Raw genomic sequence first — 26,054 nt, 5'->3', positions numbered from 1 at the left:
GAGAAGAGGCTTGAACATTTACCATAAAAACATCGTGCGTGTCATGTAGGAACAGTTTGACATTTTATTAGCATTGTAACAATTGTCATTATTATTTTGATAAAATATAAAACCAATCTCAACATATATTATACAATAAATAGAAGTAACAATTTATTTTCTGCAGACATACATTTAGTGAAGAATTAGTACATAATATAAACGACCAAAATAAAAATACATGTAATAAGTATACCTATAATAAGTGTTAACTATGAGGAGTGGTATTTATATGAAATATGTATGTGTATATTTATACTAAATATCTTGTGATGTATCTGTATCTAATGATACAGTAATTTGCAATTTTTTAACGTTTTAATATAATACATTATGGTATTAATGAATGGATTAATATAATGTATTGAAATAAGGTTCCTGCAAATTTGAATACTTTCGTGACTTACTGTATATCTTATTTTTGTATTACTTATTACCACAGAATTGATAATTTTTACATCGTTAAATAATAAAGTTTATGAACTATACCAAAGAAAAAATATAGTAAACATTGGGAAGCTGTTTCCACGCTGTTCTTTTTTTTATCGATATATATTTCGAAACGACACGAGTAAATTGCACAAATTAAAAGAGAAACCGTTGCAACGACCATTTGTGTTGGTGGGATTAAAAATCGATCGGCTGATCTTGATTTTTGAAAAAAATATCTCCGGGCGTTACTATGCTGTTATTGAATTTGTATCAAAGTATTTAACACGGTGTATCTGTCGTTGAATGTTTTCCAATTAAACGACGACGGAAAATAAAAAAAATAAATACTTATTCACATCGAAATATCGTGAATTCTGTTTACTTTTCCCCGTAAAAATTAAACGTTAAATGCGGGCAACAGTTCAGGTACTTTTCTCTGTATGAAATTCGATATTTTTAAATAACATTGAATTTATGAAAATCCTATGTCTGTGATCCTAGTATACTGTTTCTGATTGTTTTTCATGTAACGTTGAAAGTTCGACCCGTTTAAAAAAACGATTATATCTTTATTTTCTCCAACAAACCAAATAAGCGTTATCATCGCAAACATAAATTTCATATTTCTGATATAATAAAAGACGCTTAGTGTCCGAAATTCATCAAATAGCTTAAATCTCAAGTATCTTTAATGCCTCAAATTAATTCAACAAAGTCACCTCGCGAAACTGAAAAATAAAAATTAATCCGGCAAAGGGTTGATAACCAAACTTCTCAAAAATTAACTAGAAACTCTTAAGAGGCTATTTAAAACTCGGAAGAAACGTCGAGTAGCCTGTCCTTCAAACTTTGAAGCAAATTAACGGACTAGCTTATTAGAATTCTTTTTCAATGTTCGAAACTCGTTCTTTGAGTTTCTCGATCGTGAAAATAGACAACACGATCGACGAATTCGGATAAGCAGGCGTTCGGAAAATTTAAGTTGCATTAAACTTGCCTCGATTGGACTAATTATTAGCGCGATTGGACTCCCAAGTGGTTTTTCTTTCTACGTGAAAATTCGAACGACACTTGGCTAAGTAGAACTATTCCAGAACAGAGCGTTAAAACTTAAAGTGAACTTTTTTAAGGTGTTGAATAAAAAAAAATTGGCGAGAAAGTAATCGAGAAAGAGGGATTTATGGCAAACATAAACGAAAAGGTGCAAACTGACTGAAATATTCAGCCAACGCATACATTGATCTACGTAAAGTATCGATATTATGCGTCCATATTTTTTATTTCAACGGAAAACTTTTATTCCTTTTTGTATTATAATTTATTAATAGGTAAGTAATGTAATAAATGCTTCTCCAATTCAGATTTCAGCTTCCTGTTTCTGAAACTTGATAGATTAAAGACAAAGCTTCAAATCATTATCGTTCAATTTGTATCAAAAAATAATACACTGATATGTTCGAAACCATAAATATTTGGAGTTTAAAGAAACAGACGATAAATTGTTTTTATCTGTTCGATACATGTGTTGAATACAAAAATGTTAAAACATTATGTTATGAAAAAAGAATCGATAGCAAAAACGGAAGTTCTACTATAAAAATGAAAGTTACGAAAGCTTGCTTGAAAAGAATTGCTCAACTCTAACAGAATATGAAAATTACAAATAAGAAGTTCGTAAAAAAAAAAAAGAAGAACCATCGAAACGAAACTACAATCTAATCTACGGAATAATCTAATCCAAAAACTTACGGGCATAGCTGCTGAAGTTCCTCCTTTTTCACAGCGAAACTCAAATCGTTCCTGTTGATTCTCTCGAGTGGTCTTCCGCACTTCACCAACCTTTCGTGTCCGCACTCTTCGCCCCGACAACTGCCAAGCACTGAAACGGAAACAACGATAATGTAGAACGAAGAAAGATAAGAAAAACTTTAGTGCGCTAGCGATAAATTACGATATTTCCACGAGTGAACAATTAATAGCGATAACGATCTGGCTGTCGTTTTAAAATATTGTAAGACGAATTTATGCCTCGGATGGCGTTCCATTTTATGATTTATCGGCTGCCACGCGAACAGAGAAGTGGCACATTTATTCGCTACATTAACCTTCGTTTAACCTTCTCGCAACTACGCTCGCCAATTGTGTCATTGTACTAAATGCGAACATAAACACATCAGAAAATTACTTAAAGATATCTAATATTCTTATGACAATATTATTAAAGTATCAATGAAATATTGTAGGTTCCTATGGAATAAAAAATCCTTAAGTAAATTAATGATAAGAGTTAATTCATGTCGAATCTAAGAGCTAAATAAAAAACTTACTTTACACGAGCTCTACTCAAAAGAGATATAATTTATCATATTTCAACAGAATTCTGAAATACGTTAACCACAGGAATTGGAAGAATAAATAATGACGAAACGATAAATCAATATTATATCAGTAACTAAAAGACAGAATTGTAAATTTGTATTTTTTATACACTCTCTTTTTTAATCAATATATATCACATTTCAAGAATAATACCTCAAGGTTTCATATTAACCGTTAATTAACCATAAAAGTTAATATATAAATATAAGATTTATAGTAATTAGTTTCTAGAAAATATACGAAAATAATTAGAAATTCTTCTAGAAAGAAAGAAAACGATATACAATAAATAAAATAGTAAATTTCTTATGATTAAAGTTTATACGTCCACGATGCTATTTTGCTTTCAATCTACCTATTAAGAAAGCAATTCGAAAATATCAAAATCTCCAACGACAAAGTCTCTTATTTCTTCGTACAATTTTGACAAAGACTTGCTGTGAATCTTTAACAATTGCTTCCAGCTCTATCTAATTTACTGGACGAAAATTTAGTGGGCCTAATATCACGAATGCACACAGTTTAGAACTTCAGTTTGTTTCACGATGATTTAATTGAACGTTGTTAACACCGAATTAATCTAATACATTTCAAGCTTCTTTCTATCAGCATAAACGAAGTACGCGATTTTTCGTTTTATTCGCAAGAATAAATACAACACTGAGAAGAACATACATTTTATCAGAAACATGATAATTTGTAAACTAACTTCTTCTGCGTCGAACTTCTGCGTTTATATCAAATCGTGAACAAGTTTATAAAGAGAAACGAGTTAATAAAAATAATCGAAGGATGGTAAAAACGGGATAAAGTCTCAGCGAATAGCCTTCGGACGATTTCCGTTTGGTCTCGAGCGCGTCACTTCCGGCTAATCTTCCCTCGCCGTTTACCTTGCAGCTTATAGTTACTCTTCGAAAAACATGCTTACGGAAGAAAAGTTGGTCTTGACCTCGCTCAAACTCTCGACACAAGTTATACGCGTTGCCTTTGATCGGGTCGAATACGTGCAGCGATTGTAAAGAGAGAGAAATTCATTTTTCACCTAAAACTCGCTCAACACGTGAAACGTTAATAACGATAGAAGCGTGTGCTTCTAATTTCGCTACGAAATAAAACGTAAGCAAATACTATCGTGCTTCACTTTGTCGATCATTTCAGCTTTAACCGATTAGTTTAGAAACGAACAATAATGATACAGATTCGATTAAAGTCTCACTCGATAAAGAAAAACTTGTAATGCAAAAGATAACAACAGACATAAGCTGATGTTTTAATTGTTTCTGACAAAACGTTTTTCTTGTGGTTATGTAAAATGTAAACCAGTTCCTTGTAAGTAAATAATACAATAATGTATATGCAGCACAAAAACTATATACAGGGTGCGCCGTTAGAATCCGGACAAAAGAAGTTTTGTGCAGAAAGTTGTTTATTTAAGTCAATACACAAAAACACATGAAAATGTTGTTATATCTCATTTAAAGGGTCCTTGCTGAGAACTTTTATTCTATGTAACCACCCTCTGCCTCTATGACCTGCTCTATTCTTGCTCTAAAGCGCGAGCACGCTGACTTCAACTGGTCGCGTTTAATTGTCGCGAATTCTGACTCGATAGCAGCTCGTAGGGAGTTGACGTTGGGGTGCCTGCATTTATTAGTTTGTCTCTCGATAACGCCCCACACGTAATAGTCCAATGGGTTTAGGTCGGGACTGTTAGGAGGCCAGAAATCTTTCGACCAAAACATGTCCACATTGTCAGAGAGCCAATTTTGAACAAGATGACTTGTGTGAGCAGGTGCGCCATCTTGTTGAAATAAATACGGCCTTCCAGAAGCCGTAATTTCCATCCACGGCTTTATTACTGTCTTCAGGACCTCCAAATAAACCTCCTTTGTGATTCTTTCGCCTTTTTGGAAGAAGTGCGGAGGCATGACGTCGCCCTCACTTGAGACAACGCTCAAAACGTGAACACTTGCTGGAAATTTGGTTTTGCCCACAACAGGAATGTCGTATACCGTCGATCTTGGGTAGCTAAAGAATTTTATAATTTCGACCGGCGTTCTCCCGGCGCGAAGACTTTCTATAATCGCCGCTCTTCTATCGTATTCCGGGTTTTGCTTAACGAGTTCTGTCATTTTGAGGTTATAGAAGACTTATTGACATATTTAACTAACTTCAGAGTCAATCAGCACAAACATCTGAATTCTAATATGGTGGGAACTACAAATTGAATTCTGTCCGAATTCTAACGGCGCACCCTGTAATACTTATAATCGCGTCTGAACAAGACGTATGCGGAAATTGAAAACCTTTTGTTACGTAATCTTTAGAATTTATCACGTGAAATACGGTGCAAGACGGATAGAACCTATTTACATTTCTAACTATATGTATATTATATAAAGTATATAAATATATATAAATAAAGAAGAAGAAGTTCAATAGAATTATTATGTTAGTAATCTTAGCTTGCAAATGAAACTGTCGAATATCTTATATAAGCATAGAACTACTCGTCAACTTACGAATAATTAAAGATCATTGTTTCGTGATATAACATAAATCCATAATTCCAATTGTTAGTTACATCGATAAAACCAATATTAGTATGGTATTGATTAAAATCGCTGTATTCGTCAACTCGATGTGAGATATTATATTTTCGTCAAAGTTCTAGCAAATCCAGAATCCCTCGTCCCCACGTTAGATATCAATTACCAATCTGTATGTCAACTAAATGACACAGCAGTTTAACGTATTGAATAAAACGTGAAACACGATGTCACGTCACAAACTGGGACGATAAATATAGCCACGTTAGCCCGTACATCGAGTCGTCGACTAACGGCACTGCTGCGGATATACTACTGCGCGTCCGAGCAATGCTAGGTTGATCCACTTGAGCCTTGGCTCGTCTTTTTGCAAGGATTAAAGCGGATTACGCGTGGCCGACACGGCCGCCAGGGTAACGAGAATTTAGCTAACATTGCGCAGACTGCACCCATGCACACCTGTCCGAATGCTTACATGCGTGTAACATACTCGTGAGAGCATGTAACGCGTCTGACGAGAGGTCCTTTAACGCTGTAACTTATCGGTGGTATATCGTATGTTTAGGAAACCATTTGTATCGAAGTGAAATGAATTTCATGTTAATAAATACGAGAAGATACGAAATATTTTTTATTGCTGATTTAGAAAATAATTTCAAAGTTCCGTTTGATTAATATTATTGTTATTTAAAGTGATGAGTTGATTATGTGCAGGCAAGTAAAGTTATCAAGTCTTCCTTGTTGTTAGTTAAAATAATATTTTTGGCGATTTCTATCGTTTTATTTTTTTAACTTTGTTATTCTTTTCAGATGTGTGGCGTGAACTGGAATGGATGTTATATCTCAATAGATATTATTTAAATGGATATAAAAATATTTAAAAATTTGTCTTTGACGTTCAATATGATTTTACTATCTTTTGCACATCGCAGGCTTTTTATGAATAAAGTAATCTGAGAAAAGAGGATGTCCGAAGAGACGCAAACGTGAAAAAAATGTCAAGATAACAGCACTGTCGACTATTTCAAGTTTCCACTTTTATTTTCTTTTGAAGTATCGCAACGTTTTATGATTTTCGACTGTTTTTTGATGATTATATATGCGTATAGTGGATAATTTTTAACGTAGTTGATGATGTTAATTTGTACAGTAACGTGCACTTATACGTTTGCAACTAAATTTGAAATTGTTGTTCGCGAGATAATTTGCAGTCGGATAAATTTTAGCGGAACATTCATCGGGCCGCTTTATGGCAATTAAATAACATTCCGTTTGTAGGATATGACCCATTTAATAGAAACGTGTTAGCGATGCGAACGGTGCTAAAGAAACTAAAATTTTTTTTGCTTTCATTTATAATTAAAAGATCAAGGACTATTTAAGATATTCTTTCTACGAATTTTATGATTAATTTGAAGTAATAGTAAAATCAATTTATGACAAACCTCGAATACATCAGCCTCTTTTTAAAGCCATCTTTAGCACAACTGTTCGTTTTACGGAAAACTATAATCAAATATTTTCCCCATGAAAGATATGAAAATAATTAGGAAGTAAAAACACGACTGAATTTCTGTTCGTTTACTAATTTGAATTGCGAAGCTACGAAAAAGCTACGATACCAAGGCAAAACCAACAAAAACTGAAAATCAGCTGTAAAATTTGGCCTGATTCTGTTCGAGCTTGATGTTGTGATTCAAAACATGTTTTTAAAAGGGAAAGAATGCAACACAAAAGAGAAAAGGAAATTGTGAAAAAACACGAGAAAGAGACGTATCGCCTGTTTCCACCAGCTAAACAAAAGACCATTAAATCCGAATCAACTTCTTAATTTGAACGAATGGTTTTTGCCCGCTGGTTGGTTCGCGAACTACCCCATGATAATAACCACGCTCGTTCGTCATCATTAGGCACACCGGAAATGCGTTTCCTGTGTTTCGTATCTAGGACCACTGAATTTTTCCCTTGATGCCCTAGTTACAAACAGTTAGGGAAACGTTTACCAGCCCATCTTCGATCGACGATCAAAGATTGATGATTGATGTAGCAGGAATTCTGAACGTTCGTCACGAGCTTTTAAAATTATATTTGTTTCGATTGTGCAGAGAAAAATTTTACAAATCTTATCCACTTCGTGAAGAGTGGTTAAAAAAGATTCTATTAATACTCAGAAAACTGTGTTAAAAATAAATACAAAATATTTCTATTAACATCAATTAAGAATTACATCTATAGCACCTAAGCTGAGATACAAAGATCAAAGATACAAAGAGGATGAATAAAACAGTACTTTTCAAAAATCTTACCAACACTCCGCTAAAGTAGCGCATAAAATAATTACAGCGACAAAAACAAATTCTCATTATAAATTTAATCAAATGTACATTTCGATATAACTCGAATACAAAGTGTAATTAAAAAAATACGCTATACTCATAAAACAAGTATACACAAAAATGTCAACCTTACGGATTATGAAATTACGTTTGCGCGTAAATTAACGAGTGACGCAGTCCCGAGAAACATCGCTCGCAGCTCCAACAGAAAAAAGGAATTACGCTCGCGAGAGCATGTCACCGACCAACAGATTCAACATAATTTCCGGCGGGGAGCGTAGTTCATCGCGAGGGGCAACCGTTTGTTGCAGTTATTTGCCGTTTCGTGTTCGTAACAAAAACCGGTCTGGTGGCAAAGTTCCATTTGTAGCGCAGAACAATAAGAACAGCGGAGGCCAACGCAGAAGCCTGGAAGAGCTGAACATTTTCGAGAAGCGGAGAAAAACTATGTCCACACATAGAAGAAATACAATCCCGTGGAAAGTAAATTTCGTTTTACCGTATGATATACCGCCTGATATACGAGAAGTTTCCCGAACGGGTCCTTGGAAAAATGTGCGCGCGTGTACGTGTAATCGAGGTATAATTTTCGATCAGCCCAGAAACGAAGCCGAATTTGAATGTAAATTTCGTGTCGTCCCTATTTTCCGCGAGATTGACTGTTATCAAATAACGCGCGGTATATCATCGTGGAAAACAGAGCGCGACGTCGAACACCATGGTTCAATAGGGAGAATGTATCGAGCTCCATCGTTGTGTCTATGCGAATTTCTGCGCAATTTCCCTGCTCAGCCTGACTTCGTGATTTTTCATCGGCTCCATTCTACCCTTGATCCGGCTCGTTGCTCTCGCAGCGAGACAATAGAATACTATGGTATGGTATTCATAAAATGTGTCAAGATTTTATGGTATATTGTAACCTACGTAATGAATTCGAAAGGCGTTTGAACGTTTATTTCTATTTTTGTTTCTTTTACTTATTTATTTAGATTTATTCTCGAACAACGCGTTCCGTTGATTAAATTCTGCACTTTATTTTCCACGCTTTTGAACGAAAGATAGTAGTTTGGTTCTCAGTGACAAGGTAAAGTCACGCGAGATATTATCGATACTTTTGTGGCGGCAGAGGTTTTGTGACCTCCAGGAGGAACACGAACTGATGTTTATGCATGCGCGGATTACACGTGCGATCTGTGCACGCGCGGAACGAAAAATGTCACTGTGCCCTGAAGCAAAGCCACTCTTCTATCTCTGTCAACATCGTAAATACACCCTCAAATCATGATAAGAGAAAAGTCGAATATCAAACATCTAATATCGACGTCGTTGACAATCCGATAAGCTGATCGCCAAATATATCGTCAAATATATGCGATCAGCGTAGTTAAATGAAACTAGCGAATAAATTTTATTTTTATTTTCAGTTAAAAAGAAACCTGCGTGTGTATTCTATACATTACCATATCCAGTAAATTCGTTTAAATTCGATTGCTAGAAATAGTTTAGAAGAAATCTGTCTATATAGATATTCTATTACTAGCTCTGGTAAGTAGGAAGAGTGAGAAGATTGAATTAAAATAGTTTATACAAAACTCTGATCTTATTTTTCTGCACTGGTAAACAAATAGAGCAAATGAGAGACAAACTTGTTAGGAAATGTACCATGAAGACTTCGTTCGTTGTACAGAGCGCAAAAGAGAAAATTACAGAGATAGAAAGAACAAATAACAAAAAAATATCATCCATTGAGAAAAACAAGGACTTTTTATTCCTGCAAACTTGCAACGTCCTATGTAGCTGACTATGCTTTAATTTAGCTTCTTCATAACTGTTATTAATCAAATAGTAAAAAAAAGGGTGGGGGGGGGGGGAAAGAACGTAGAACAGTATGAAACACTGTTGTTTGAAATAATAACGTCAAGAGCAGAATTTCAATGGAAAGTTGGAATCTCGTGTTGCGAATCTACAGATTTCACGATTAAATATACGTTTATTGTTATTAATACTTTCGAATTTCGAATATCAATGAACGAACAATAGTTCGGAATATTCAACATACCATATAATTCTTCTGTTTAACTCTTTTCGCGCCATCTTCATTACGCGGCAATTTCAAGCGGTGCTCGTGTCAATTAAGAGAAGATTCGGCTTAAAAAAGTTAGCAGAAAGGCGGTCGTCCGCTCATTTATTCGCATCGTCCGGAATACAGTTAACTGCCCCTAATGGATTCCTCGATTGTGTTCGTTTAAGTACTTTCAACCGTTCTTCATCAAGCGCGACCAACGAAAATCGTGCATTTTCGCGCTCAAGAATTTCCTCCCTTGCTCCTTTGACAAGGAAATCAGTTAACCATGCGATTGATTATTCCAACCGGGTGTCGTCGATGTCCTTCAATACATTTGTTCATAATTACACAGCCCGCAATTTGCTCGACGTTAGAATTTGGCCGACGTTCGGGGAGAATTCGAGGTTCACCAGTTTAATAGAAATCGATATTCTGTACATCGAATTAAACGACGTCGATTCGAACAGTGGCCAACGAATAGTTTCGGCGACAGTTCGAAGGCGTATCACCCGATGGGACAGCTGACAAATTTCATTAGAAACATCGATCGTTTTAAATTTGAAAATCCACGTGAAACGATGGTAAAACGTTAATTCATCGGGAATAGGAGCGGGAAAACTGTGCCGATTAATCTACAATCGCTTAACCAATTTGAATGGTTAAACGGTTAACCATATGACATCGGCCTCCTATCATCGCGTGGCAAACGAGATTACACGCGCAAGCACTTACCAACGAGTATCGATTGAATCGGCCGCGCGACAAATTTCGGATACAATTTGAATTCAACCACGTAATCTGTTCAACAGAGTGATTGGTGTACGTTCGATGCAAGTTTGTTTGAGTAACTGCCTATGAACAATAACAGAGATATTAGACAAACTAAGAGACAAAACAGACAGAAATTCTATGTACACCTGTGTGTATTATCGAGGTTCTGAAATCTAAATCGAATAACCGTCCGTATTCGACTATTTTAATACCAGATTCGAAGATTATCAGTTGGAAAATAAAGTTATAATTTGGACAACGGTTTCTTGTTTCCATCGTTTCCTCCATTATATGTATATCATTAGAGTTCATAATTTACATTTTTAAAAAATCATTGAAAATGAAAATTCAAACGACAAACATTATATATATATTTAAACTTTTGCTTTGCTAAATTAATAAAATAAAATTATAGCGCGTAATTAAGAGCATAAATAAAGTGTATAATTTGGATTTAAAAAAAAATTATTCAAAATTAGAATGGCCAATCTCAAGTTTTTGTCTCGCGTTCACAAAGCGATGTATCATTAATTTCAAATTGCGCTTACCACACGGAAACCTTACTAAATGATATATTGGACAATGAAAGCATCGACCAACGTGCTACTCGAATTATTTTCTCACTTTTCACATTGTTCATAGAGGCGAGTATACATTATCGAGCACTTTTTCTCCAATTCATCGGACTTCAATTCCTATCGCATTTACGGTCGACGAATCACAAGCCAAATAAACGATTTCGATATTTTTTCGCGGTGCACAAAGGTCGTATCGCATTTTCAACATGGAATAACGAATTACCGATTACACTGACACTGTAAATTCGAAAGACAGATCGAGTACGATCAGCAGGAATACTTTCCTCGTCAATTGTACATCAACCGTATGATTTCGATCGGCTTAATTCGAACTCGCAAACTGTACACGAGTTACACTCTCAATTTTACAACGTATTCACGTGGCGTTATAATTCACCGAACTTTATGCACATTATGATAATACAAATGAAATTGAATTTGCTTTACGTATTGTAAAGTTAGAATGTAATTGAGAAAGTTTTAACAGTCAGATATTAAACAACTGTTATATTTTTGTCGATTCTGTATTATGAATCATAATTAATAATAATTAATAGTTTACCAGCGAGTATCTTTGCATTGGAAAGGTAAGATTGGATCATAAATATTTATTATAACATAGGCACTCTTATAAAAGCAACTTCATGAATAAATAATATCGAAATAATTATTCGATAGAAGCAAAATGAATAGCTGTTAACAAGCTAATATGTGCTATTATAACGTATCATTCTCAAGTCAAAGTTAAGAACAATTTCTAGTATAAACATATCGTTTAATAAAAAATAAAATAGTATAAAGTACAATGGTTGATAAAACTTTAAAGAATTACTATAAGTGTCCGTATGAACTATTAAAATATCGAGCGATAATATTTAAAAAAAAAACGACTTTCTAGACTCAAAAACGTATATTTTTCTGAACAACGATAACGACACAATTACGTAATAAACATAATAATCTGAAAAACAAATTTTAACCCTACATTTTCTACCCTACATTTTCTTAATAAAACGTAGATAACATCCTAGTCTCCTTTCATTCCCAAGTCCTCAAAATCACAGTATTCGAAATCTCTCTGACGAGGATCACCAGAAACTCATCGAATGAGACTCCAAATGAATCCATTCAAACGTAGTACATCAAACACCGCGAAACTCAAACTAAAACTTCAAAGGTAGCTTCGCATACGTGATAGAGATCATCGAGATCACATAGACGAGTAACGAAAGGCAGTTACATAACCAAACGTAAACACTGTCTCTCAAATTTAAAGGAAGAAACTGGCACTTTTCTTTTTTAAGAATATTGTCCACGTGGAAGAATATTCATAAGACGACTTCTCATAGCCTTTCTTTTTTTTCCCCTTTCACAAATATATTTCACAAATATACGATTCATGTATTACGTTGTCCGAAAAATTTCCTTCTTCCGCAAACGTGCTTTTTACAACAGTGTATCTTCATACAAACGTAAAACCAAGTTTGTGAAATGTCGTGGTTTTTATCTCGTCAGAAGAAAATGAATCGTACGTAATTCGACAAAATAATATAAAATAAAAAACGAAAGAATATTTCCTCATAAAACGAAAGAAACTTTCCGAACAACCTAATACAACCTTCTCTCAGAATTTAATTGATTTCAAGATCGTACAAATGTTTCTAAATAGAATCATACCTTTTGTAATGCATCGATTCTTAAATTACCCTAAAACTATCCGAAAAATTGCCTATTCTTATTATTCAATTATTATATTCTTATATACATTTCAGTTCTTCTAAACGTTACTGTCAGACATGGAATGGGAAATAAAACGCGATAAAATCTGTTTAGAAGTATGCAAAATCGAGCAATGAAACTCGTAGAGGTTATTGCTACAATTATATTCTATGAAATAGTTTTCTATCATTTATCTTCTTCCTTGTGAGCATAAACTGTCCTCGCTGTCCCAGAAAATTATATTTCTTCGTACGATTTCAGATACGTCATACTTCATAGTTTATCGGATTAACATATGAAGATACAACGCAACATATAAACGTTTGAGAGGCATAATAACCCAGTTTCTCGACTATTGTTTTTCATAAAGATGATATTCTGTGTTTAGCATAATGAAAAATTCATTTAACTTCCCGAGGTCATGAAAAACATATCGCGGCAAAGAATGAAGCTTAATTAATTACAAGATTAAATCTATGACACTCTTAAAAGTTGAAATACGTAGCCAAATCAAAATTCTCAGTCTTAGCTTAACCATTGTGATTTTCAACCTGTCGTAAATATTTCTGAAAATAAGTGATTCTTTTAGTGGTTTTATAATTATGAGACGCAGTGGCTATAGTTAGCAGAAAGCAGAAGAGAAAGTGCCAAAGAGGAAGTGCAATAATTATAAAAGCAATGTAGGTGTGTTTAATCAGATAAGAAAATATAATATAGTAGAATATTAGTACGTAAGATAGTGATAAGTGAATATGACGTAAGCCGATAGGCAAGAATTACGATTAATAATTGCAAAGAAAATAATAAGAAGAATAATTATGAGACGCAGTGTATTTTTCACAAACAACAATTCATTGCGTGATTTAATATATTCGTCCCTGTCTTTCTCAACGATCCACTGGATGAGATTAACCGAACCACCCCTTTATTACACTCCCCGTGTATATAATATCCGCGGCTCTTCTAAAACTACCCGCTTTAACGATACAAGCCAAGTTCGCTCTGCTCAAGTTTAACCCGGCTACTCTCGAGAGTGTGGCGTCCACATTCGAGGGTTGGCCTCTCTCTCGAGGATCCTTTCACTCGTTATTTTAATGATCGTGCGCCGAGGCGGTGCTTCATCCTTCGCGGCCTGTGGAATTAATGTTTGCCAGAGCCGACAGTCTCTCGACCCGAGGAGAAAAAGGAAGAAGAGAAGCAGAGAAACGAGAACGGAAGGAAGAAACGAGGAATCCAGTGGAAAATCTAGCAGAAGGTATCGAATGGGCCCAGTGATGGTATATTTGTGGAGGCACGAGCGACACGATGGAGTTCGGTTCTACCTTCCTCCCCTTTTTCCTCGGCTGCTCGATAATTTCCGATGTCTGCCGACGTCATTAATCCACCTATCTTTTTGGAAACCTCGCGTCGACAACGTACGCTCGGGGGACGAGATTGGAAGGGGTGAAATTGATTCTCGATTATCGTTCGATTATCGCTAGGGGAGGAGGAACCACGGGCTACGCCGGATCTGTATAGGAACGCCGACTCCGCACCGGGAGTAATTATCTTGGGCGTAATGCGATCGAGTTAAAATGAAGCGGCTAAAAAGATGGAAGAAGGTAGTGATTAATGTTCGTTACAAACAATCTTTAGAAACAGCGTAGCTAAATCTTTTATTCTGTTCTACTTTCGTATAGTATTCGAAACGCTGATAGATGGAGTAAAAGAAGAATCTTAGAATTTTATTATTATTAATCGTATCGTGTAATTTAGTATAAATAAATTATTAAAATACCTATTTAAGACTGCCAATGTTTCTACTAAATTCTATTCTTAGAGTTAGAAATGTCTGTTTGGAGATAAAATTAAAAGGTAGCCAGGAGTAAAAAAATATAACACATTTTATGATTTTAATATCAAGTTATCAAGTACAGCGAAAGGTAGGAACAAGTAAAAAACAGAAGAACAACTTGCTTCGAAATAAAATTAGGATGTTATTTCTAAAACACATATGGCGAAGAAAAAAAATAAAAAAGAAGATAATGGCATAATGAAAAGGTAACATTAATTAAAATCTTGATGCCTGATGCAAGGAGAATTGCACTTCAACGTAGTACGTATCCATAAAAATGTATTAACGTATGCGAGAACATGCACGTTCGAGGCAACTTCAACGTGAAAACTTTTCCCCACAACGACACTAATTACTCTATACTTCAATGATTGTAAGTTGGAATGAAATTGGACCTAACAAATTAAATCATGTCTGTCCTTAATCCAGCTTCTCTTTATTGTATCAAGGTTGATTTTGACCAATGTGCACGAGGGAAATAGGTACCAAAACTTATAATTGGGGAAAATGAACCGGTATTCCCAAGAAGAACGGACCAGAGAAGAGTAACCGCAAAATATCGAATATATGAGTATGAGCTACCTATACATTGCGTTTCGAGATGGACTTCACCGGAAATACGAGCCAATTATTTCCCTCTGGTATTCTACGAAGCTTCAACAATATTTATTTTTCAGCTTGTGTAAATCGAGAAATGAAAGTTGCGATAGATTTATGTTTTTCTTTTTTGCTACAAAACATTGTTCGTCTTCCTAGCGTTGAAACAAACATATTTCGAATAATTAAGCTATTATTAAGAAGGGCTTAACAAAGAAACGAAACCTAAGAAGAAGATTTATGGTTATTTATGGATATTTCGTATATTTTTTATTACGCTTATTACGTGAATTTACATTATTAAATTGCACCTTTAAATTTTCCATAAATATATACAAATCTACGATCTGGTAATAATTATGCTGTTCATATATTTCGTAGGTTCTTTAATTACTGTAGTAAATACGTACAACTGCAACTGTAAATGAATGTACAACTGCTATGAATTTTCAATCACAGTTCATCCAAAGAGTTTTTATATTTCTCATGCGCGAAATAAAATTATTTATTAAAATCCTGTTTTATTTCATGCTTAACAGGAATAAAACATCTTACAAACAGGTAACTACGTTCTATCTTTGTTACATAAGAACAAAAGATAGATATTATTCAATATCCATTCCCATTTAAGATCTTGATCCAATTATGAAAATCGAATGGAAATTGCTTCTGGATTACGAATAAAGTACTCTGCTTAAAATAGTAGTAGCATCGTTAATAGGATACGAAGTCAACGTGAAAAGTCAGAACTTAATTAATTTCAATTTCAACCAGCCCACTCAAATTATCCATCATTCGCCTCTCTTCTATGCAAATATCTCGCTATAAGCATCACTACCAGACGACCGTCTTCAATTTCTACGTTTTCTGTCATCTGCGTTTCAACGATAATCGACGTACATTCGTATTTCGAACAATATGAAGTGTTACAATGAACTGGTAAATCCAGAAAAATAAGTATTTTTATATATAAAAATTCCCTTTATAGTTTTATGATATAAATTTGATTTTAAACTTTCAACATTTTTTTACACGATCTCAAGGTTTTGGGAGATTTCGCGTTTCACCTTAATATTTTCCTTCTGCAAATAAGATATATATTTACTATAGGCTATCGTATTTTCACTTGTTTTATCATTTTAAAGCTACATAATTTCTACAGAAAGGCAGCTAATCTATCTTTTTAATTTAGCTCACCTTCTACTTTGCAACTAATTCTATCTCATTCTATAATTCCACATATTCTTTAGCTTTATCGGTCAATTTATTTTAACGACAAACATTATACTTCGTAAACAACATTTCGTTTTGCACGAATGAAATTCACCTAAATATTCATGCACATGTTTCTATTAAATTATATGGAAATGCAGTACCATCGCAAACACCCCTGTATTAACCTTCTCTACCCATATCTAATTAAATACTCTTCACCCCCATTAATCTTCCATCGAGGGCACATAACTGGCGTACACAACAATGCTAAACAATTACGCGTTATACAATTTACACAGCGTACGCGCAACCAGGAGACTTCCATAGTCTATATCGTGCTATTGTATATCACGAAGCAAGTCAAGCGAAATTCGGTCTGGAATAAACGAACTGAGAGCTGTCGATTCGACGTCCCGGTCAAAAATAGTCTATTTCCGGCGTAAAATCTGATCAGTCTAGCCCACAATGAAAAAGAACGAAAGCGGAAAGCGACGAAAACGAAACTGGGGAAACTTGAAAAACGAGGACGACAATCGCCGCACGTTTTGTCACCGTTCGCGCGCCACCGATCGACCGATATTCTCTGCTCTCTAGTTTCATCACGAACAACCCTCCTCTGCCATGCTTTTCCTATGCGCTGTACACGTGTACGCGTTTCGTCGACGGCCCCCATAAAGTCCAGGTTCCGTTTTAAAGCGAGCACAACGTTATAACGCTCTCAGAGAGGCGAAAATTACGAGCGCATTATGCGAGCAAGCATTAGTTAATTTCGTGACTCGGGTGGCGCGCACCCTCTGGTTAGCGTTCCAACGCACTCTCCCTTCCTCTCGCTCTTGCTCTCTGCACACAAGGTGTTAGGTTGTTTCGGGTGCGAGAATGGACATCTTTGACGTTGAAATTCCTGTAGTATCATATGAAGCACATGAAACAAGGGAGGCTTGATGTTTCGAGGATGGAAATGGCGTTCGTGCGAGAAGACAGACGAAATTGAAATATTTTGGCAGTTGAGTGTGGATGTTCATGTGTGGAAATTTATGTTTCTCTGACGCCCAGGTAAGAATCCTAAGTAGAGATTTGTTTCCTTCGCTATTGTGAGAAATAAGTATCTGTCATATTTCTAATAATTATATATATGTGTGTATGTATACGTATAACGTGTACTTTGTGCATTTTTACACCTTCGCGTTTCTCATAAGTGTATAAACATCCACGTGTATGTTCACGATGCTAATGGATTGACAGTGACCGAATGATAAGGAAGGGTTGATGTTTAAGGGGGTTGAAAATGTGTTTGCGCGAATAGCTAGAAAAATGGAATATGGATATGATTATGATGATAATGAATTAATCGAAAGCAAGTAATTTGTATGTAGCATTATACCGATTGGTCGGCGGGTCATTAAAATTCATTACGTGCTCTAATAATGGCATGTCGAACGACGTAACAGTGACATATTTGTAATAAGTAGAAACAATATATTATCGAGTATTGTCGATCGATCCATAAAGACATTTGATCTTAAAACGTGAATATATTGTGTATGTTACGAGTAATTTATTGCTTGTTTGCAAAAAAAAAGAAAAATATTTTACATACATTACGATGATAATCAGCATGTAATTGGGATTATGCATGATCTTGCGTCACCTATACGTTTTCTATCTTACAATTACATCTTACACAATATGTATAAAAAATGTTGAATAAAATTATAGTTTCAGAGCAAAATCTTTTCAAAATACACGAATAATGGATTAGAAAATGTACGTAACGATACTAATGGAAAAATAAATCAACCTAAATAATATATATGTAAATCTGTTCGCTTCGAATTATTCCAAATGATATTACTAAGAGTAATAAGAGCAATAATGATACAAAGCTTGACAATAAAAAAAAAAAAGGTAATCGTAATAATTATGATAATAATTAAGAGGAACAATACCTAGCGTCATTATTATTGCAATTCAATGACCACACGAACTAATTATGCAGTAATAAAGTGAACGCTATTTTGCAACAGGAAATTGAAAATTACGTATTACAGAATATAGATAATTTCTTTGATATTTCATACAATAATTCTACTATTATTTTAAACAATAAAATCTTGAAACACAAAATAAATATCATTCAGAACCTATTAATGTTAGTCAATGTTATGCTAATCTATTTCTGACAATTATTTCATACTCAGTTTATGTGCACATCGATAAGTATGGCTGTTTAAAATTCAAAAATATATCTTACATAATTCTTTGACATGCAATAAGTTCAATATGATTTATTAGACAAGTATTACTCTAATGAAGTATGAAACAAACTCAAAGGAACGACAAAATCAAAGTATGACAACTGCTAGAATTAAATATCTGAAGCAACGTTTAAGAGATTCTCTTTACAAATGAAATTTTATCTACGAAAATTCAACCAAGCGAAATCAGCTTTGTATTAAAGTTTGAAAGAAACTGAACTGAATCTGCTTTATAATATTTTTCATATCTTTTATAATAGTATAATTACATTATGCAGGTTTGCCTTATCGATACTAATGCTATGCTTTTCTATTACATACATGTATCTTTTTGTACCATCATAAAAGTACAGAAAGCGAAGAAGGATAAGTAAACTAACTCGATACACCTGCAATTTTTTTAATTGATTTGCATTATCAAATTGTACTTGTTCACCTTATGACCATGAAAGGAAATTTCAAGGTTTGCTTTCATATTTTTTCATCGATATTTCTTTCACTTATATTCTAGAATTTTATACAATTCAAAGAAATTAAAGTCACGATAGTCTATTTCATGACTCTTAATACGTTCAGAAGTCATTTCCTGCTTATTAATCGATTAAAAATACGATAAAATAATGTGCAACATTATTAACATTTAACCAACCGAATAGGGAGATCTCCCCTCTGTGAAGAACATCGCTGCGTGACCGGACAGGGAGATCTCCCTTTTTGACTTTAGCAACGCGTTTTCCTTTTGTTTGTTATTATTATCTATTATCGTTTACCTAGAATTATTCCCAATTAATTGCGCCACTTTTCCTGCTTTTATAAAATACAGTATATAATAAAATACACCAATTTAGCGGTGTTGAAATTGATTAAAAAGTTACACTATCAATTATGATTAAATAAAGTTATAATCGAACGATACCACACTGTAAAAAGATATTAAAATCTATTATGAATTTTTAATTCCACCTTCAAGTCGTGTTATTCATCTTTAGCCTTCATCTTTGAATATTTTTAATTTTACCTATATTTTTTATGCTTTCATTATATACTTTTAATTTGATGTTTTGTATAAATAATATATGAAATCGTTAAATAAGATCATTAGCGCGAAATATAATTAACCATTTAAATAATTTTTTGACTTCTTTGTTTCTTAAATAGTGAATATTAGTCCTCGATGCTTGGAAAAATGCGCGGTGGAGAGCGTATAGGTTGCTGTGGCGCGAGCGGTTGGCTAAGTGTTAAGAAAAACGTAAATAAAGTAAGTTACTACTTTGTTAAGGTACGGCAAACGTATTGAAATAATAGATAGAAGTCTACTACAGAAATCAAAGGCGTAACATGTTCCGTATATAATTTGAAAGCAAGTAATTTATTCTGATGGTACAAAATACTTTAATTTCTTTGAATTTTATAAAATTCTAAGATCCAGATCCAAATTCTTCGAATTCCTTTTCACAATCACAGTGTGAGTTCCGCTGATTAAAATCAACACGTGTAACATTACGTTTTCGAATTGTTATTTAACGAATTAAGGGAAACAGAAATCCAGCTACAAGTGTAATATACCAGAAATGTGCACATGCATCGCAAAGAAAATCTCCAAAAAAAAGGAGGGAAGCATTTCAATGAAATCGTAGAGTTAACGAAACAAGCAACATTTATTAAATTCCAAATGAAATTCCGCTATTATTCCAAGAAGCGAGCTCTCCGGCTAATTTCTGTAGAAAATGTAACTGTTGCATTTCTGTAAAACAGGATACACTATGTATTTGGAGACTGAGCGAGTACAGCAATTCAGGTTTGCTCCAAATACACTAACGTCGACCGTACGCGATCCGACGAACACGATTGTCTGTCTGTCTGTCTATCTGACTGTCTCAAGTTCGGCTTAGTATGTATTACGCGTCAAAGACAAAACGGATAAACCGACGACAGTAATTCCGCGCAGTGCACACACGGCTACATAGAGCACGTAAATGCATGCATACGCACGCAGAACTTCGAATTGGCACGATTTGCTTGTGACAATGTGGTATCTTGTGCTTTAAAGGCGACTGTAAACGGAGCTCTGATCATACTTGCTCAACGGAGATGGGTTGCTTTCATTTTATCCTTGAGAAATTGGGTCACAGATAGCTTTTTAATGTGTGAAATCTTCTACGAAATAATCTCTTAATTCTTCTCTCTTCTTGCATTCTTAATTCTTTTGGATTTATGAATATTATTTCGAAATACGTAGATATAAAATACAGCATATCTCATTGTCGCGAAAAAGTGAATAATGCAAGAATACTAGAATCGAGGAAAAGAATTTTGCATTGTTGTACAATTGTACAATTTATATTTTTATTTAAATTCTACTATTTCATTATTGAAGATAAGATACCAAATATCTCGTCCATAACATGTCTTTCATGGGTTTAAGAAATATCAATTTTACAAAATACCATTATCAACGAGCGTGAACAGATGAAACGCTATTTTCTTCTAGGCGAAATAGAGCAAACAGTGGAAACCAAACACACGAGATAAATCATCCATAACGTATGAACGACAGTGCAACGCGGAATATTTCGTTCGCGGGTACAAAGACGTTAACTCTTGCTTATACATGCATCCTTCACAATCAATTTAAATTTGCACGCGTACATTCCTTGTTTCTATATTCCTCTATTTTCTAATGACTTTAGTATTACTTCCTTTGGTGCGTTCATATTCTAACAAAGAGTATTCACGTATCATTTATCATTTCGCAAAATTTAGTCGGCAAAATTCTATCTCCTAGAATTCTAATTCCATTCGAAAGATGTTTAAATGAACTTTATGTTTCAGTTTATTTTAATTCGAAAAATTTTCAAATAGACGTAATATTTCGTGGTTGTTTAAAATATTGAACAACGAATTTGATATTGCACGTCGTTAGTGTCACGAGTTGTGAACTTGCCCGTAGCGTACGGATAAGATAACTACGCAGTGTGTGTTTGTCACGAATTAAAGTTACAGAACCGAGTTGTGTTTTGAATGAACGATAATTGGAAACTTCGGATGATTGTTGATTTACAGTACAAGTTACGCACGGCTAACGTGTATTTAACACAATTTCCACGCGATACTTATATACCAGTTTGAATAAATCTCTCCTTCCAACTTTCATTTTTTCAGTTTTTATACTAATTTCAAAGATGTAATTTTTAAATCATTTATCGTTATGCAAATGATACTGGGATGTGAGTTTATGACTGGCTGTGATATATGTTCTCCGAGATTTAGTATACGAGTATATGTAGATGAACATGGGTATGTACGCATATATGTATATGGGTGAAGGATAAGAAGATAGACTTGAAATTATTTATTATTTAAATATATATTTCAAAATCTCTGTTGGTCATTAGTATTCTGAATTTGATTAAATTTTGTTTAATGTTTTATTCATTATTGCTTTATGTTTATATTCTAATAACCATGCAACAAATGAAATTGCTAGGAATAATTTTTAAATCTATGTATGAAATCTTTTTAAATATGATATTGTGGCAAAAATACTTGTAACGCTATTTCTACCAACGTTTTAGAACAAAAGAGTCTCTTTAATTTACTGTTTCCCGCTTGAATTTTCGCTTTAGAAAATTTTCATTCGCCGTTTCATGTAACAAATGTCTGTTTTTTCCTCTTTCGTTTGGATCCCGGTTCTAATCACGAAAACAATTGGCTCCTATTTGCTTCCTATTATCAGTTCATTCAATTCCTATTTTCCGCGGTGTTCAACACACCATGGTAAAGTCGACATTATAACTGTTATTTTCTCCGCGACGACAGTCTATTTTGGTCGTAAACAACGATGCGCGTTTGGTGCTTCAAATGGCTTGTTTCGTCCCTTTCAAAAACAGACTGAAAACTGCAGTATTTCAAAACGGTTGAATGTTTTGTTTGTTCGAGGATAAATTTGACGTTGCCAGCCAAAAAAAAAAAAATACGCGAATCGACATATTTTCGCGTTAAGTAGCACAAAAATTCCCATATTTAAGAATTTAGATAAAAAAGAAATATACGAAAACATAATTAGAAGTAGTGGTGGTCTTAGGAGTACACGAAATTGGTTAAATAAGAAAATGCGTATAGTTTTGAAAGAATACGAAAAAACATAAATTTAAAGAAACTTGACCGAAGATCTAAACTATGATTTTTTCAAAATTATTATTATTCGTATTACATTAATGCACTAATAAATTAATATTACTCATATTATCATTACTTACGTATTATTATACTTAATATATTAAGATTGAGATCATTAAACCGATGAAATAAATACTGACAGATCAATAGCAATAGATACATTCTACATGGTATAGTATATTAATAAGAAATATATTCAACCTTGCTTGATCAACTCAATGCGACTTGCCAGAATCAAATGAACGTTAAAGCTGCATTTAATTCCGAGTGCGCGGTAGTGAAGCTCGCAGTAACTGAATTTTACGATTTGGAAAGCGTAAAAATGCAAAATACCGAATCATCTCTGTTTCCAGAAAATAACGAAATATCTCTTCATTTTAAAATAATAAATTACAGAACAATAAACATTTCTCTGCTTCATATAATGCACATTTTCCCACAGAACAAATTCTCCAAATTACACTTTTTTCGTTTTCTTTTTGTTTGATACCTACAAAGATGGTAATTCGATTCAGAGGAAGAATAGAATAATAGCAACATAGATACAGATGCTCAAAGTATGTAAAAATTAGTTGGAATAATTTTGTGATATAACAAGTCTACATTTTCTATAAAATATATTGCAACACGAAAAATACGTACAGATTTAATCTTCTTTTCCGGAAGAAACCGTTCGCATCTGTAAAATCTACAGATATCTCTCTTTGTCATTGTTCGTTACGTATAAGTAGACAAGCAGAAAATTCTGAATTCGTAAGCAGAAGAAGCATCAATGTTCGATCTGTTTCATTTGCTGAATCTATCACGCAGCCGATCAAGTTTCTTCCTTCGACGATATTGCTTACACGAAAAATGCTCGCATTATTTCTTAAAAATAAAATGACGTGTACGAACGTATCATGATGTAACCCTACTCTGTTACACAGCGGTGCTCAAATTCCAAAGCACAGATCGCTTTATCATTCTGTAAAATATACTTAGAAGATTTATATTAAACAAAAAATATATATATATATATATATATATGTTTGGGACTTAAATTTTGTTGATTATACAGTTATCAAATTTTATCAACTATTATCTGTAATTTACGACACGAGTGTCATGCTTTGTAACATTATCGTATAAAGTATTACATGTAATATATTTTGTAACTACTGTAATAGTGCTGTAACAAACTTCTAGCATGCTAAACGATGAAAAATGTATCAAGTTGAATTTCAGTAAAATTGGAGCAGTTCTGGTAACAATAAATCCTTTACGAATTGCCGAGGAATAATTTTGTTTTCTTTCAATTGATACCCACAGGAGAATTTCAATATCCTGAGAATCTTGTTAATATCTTTCATTTTAACACGAGAATATTTAGCAAACAATAAGTTAATGTCCCCAAACAATATTGTTCGAATAATCAAATGCTTGATTAAAAAATTTCCTTTAATCAATCTCTTATTGCAGCAAGAAGCTAAGAAAATGTTTAGAAAAATCGAAAAGCGATTTTACAAAAACATGCAGTTTACTCTTCGTATCTAAAATTCTGTATATTTGATACGATTACAAGGAATTATAAACAACGTTTAACTTAATGTTTAACTTCTGTCTAACAAGATTCTTAACGATTAACAAATATATTAACAAGACTACAGATAGAAGTATTTAACATCCCCTTGAAAAAACCAATATTCATATCCCTTTAAAAGAAAATACATATCTAAAATACAATCTAGTAATTAATATAAAAACTCTATTGAGAACACGATACATTAAACATCCCCTTTATTGGCTATTTTATCAACCAACCACTTTGCAATGTCTCAAAGTTCGTTTAACGTTTGCATGAACGCAATAGCTTGATTACTCAGATGAAGCGAATTTTCCACCCCAATTCTATCCTTTCTACACAGCGAATACTTGGTTCCGATGTTCCGGGGAGGAACACCGGAATAAAATCGGAGCAATCGTAACTGCTACGTGACTACGAGCTCGAAATGCAAATTTTTCCAGTCGTTTCGACGTTCGAAATCTGGCGAACGGCGGCGTCAGCTTCCCAAGCGTTAAGTCAACCGAAGAAAACCTCAAACAAGACTGCAGCCGAATTTCCCGCGCTCCGGAATAATTAGTCCGACGTTCTTCGCCGAGGGATTCGCGAAGCGATGCCAATGGAAAAGAGAACCATGATTCTCTACGATGTCCTGTTACCTTCCCACTGCATACAAATCCGTCAAGACGGCAGAGAACAAACTCAACGAGCGTAACTTCCTTCCGTCTATTCATTCGCGCGTTCGGTTTGGCGAATCCAAGAATTCCATCGAGACGTTCTAGCGCGAAAATTTCGCTAATTTCTGGTACGTACGTTCCATGGATTTGAACCAATTCTTCCTCGTTTGGAGCTGCTGTTGTCGTTCGAAGACATCTTCCAGGAATGAAAAATGTAGCTGTTACGAAGGTTAATTATGAGCAAACATCTAATGGCTTGTTTTTAAACTATGACCTCGAAACTTGTTTGTGCATTTACGTAATAGATTATGAGGAAGTCTATAAAAATATGTTTCGACGATTCTAGGATGATTCAGTTGATTCTGAGATTTAGTACTTTCTGCCTTGTATTTACTCATCTTACTCATAGATATATCGAATTAAATTGTATGATCTAATTTAGGTTTTAATTTTTACATGGGAAATAATGGTTTGCATTGTCACGACTCGATTTAATAACTTGGAAAACGATAAGATAGAATCTATTTAATAAATATTAAGTTAATTTTAATATGCTAATATGTTTTATAAATATGTTATCTAATATGATGGAATGAAGAATTTAATCTTTGACAATTTGGTGAAAGAACACGCTAAAACTATTTCATAGAAATAATTGCTAAACTCCATCACAGATAATACCCTGGAATGATAACGGTTAATCGGCTTGGCGTTTTTATTTGCACAGATGGTCTGTAACGTAAATAGAAATAATAAATGTCCCGGAAGAAAATAGAGGTACCAAATCGTAATGAAAGCCTAGGAAGTCAACCAAACACTGGATTAACTTCGAGAACACTGGTTTAGTAAGAAAGTCTTTAATAGCTTGTTTGAACTAAGAAAGTTTGAA

The 26,054-nt window shown here is 34.0% G+C and overlaps 1 protein-coding gene across 2 annotated transcripts in view; it reads right to left on the bottom strand.

Moving 5' to 3' along the window:
* The window catches only part of LOC132916294 (uncharacterized), an 87,672-nt gene that overhangs the window by 39,266 nt on the left and 22,352 nt on the right, over positions 1–26,054 (bottom strand). For both annotated transcript variants that reach the window (XM_060976173.1, XM_060976174.1), the window contains exon 2: positions 2,221–2,350. In XM_060976173.1, coding sequence (XP_060832156.1) covers positions 2,221–2,350 — 130 coding nt within the window. The remainder of the gene's footprint in view (positions 1–2,220; positions 2,351–26,054) is intronic.

This window comes from Bombus pascuorum, chromosome 2, assembly GCF_905332965.1.
Source record: "Bombus pascuorum chromosome 2, iyBomPasc1.1, whole genome shotgun sequence".
NCBI lineage: Eukaryota > Metazoa > Arthropoda > Insecta > Hymenoptera > Apidae > Bombus > Bombus pascuorum.
This window is presented reverse-complemented; position numbering and strand designations above follow the sequence as displayed.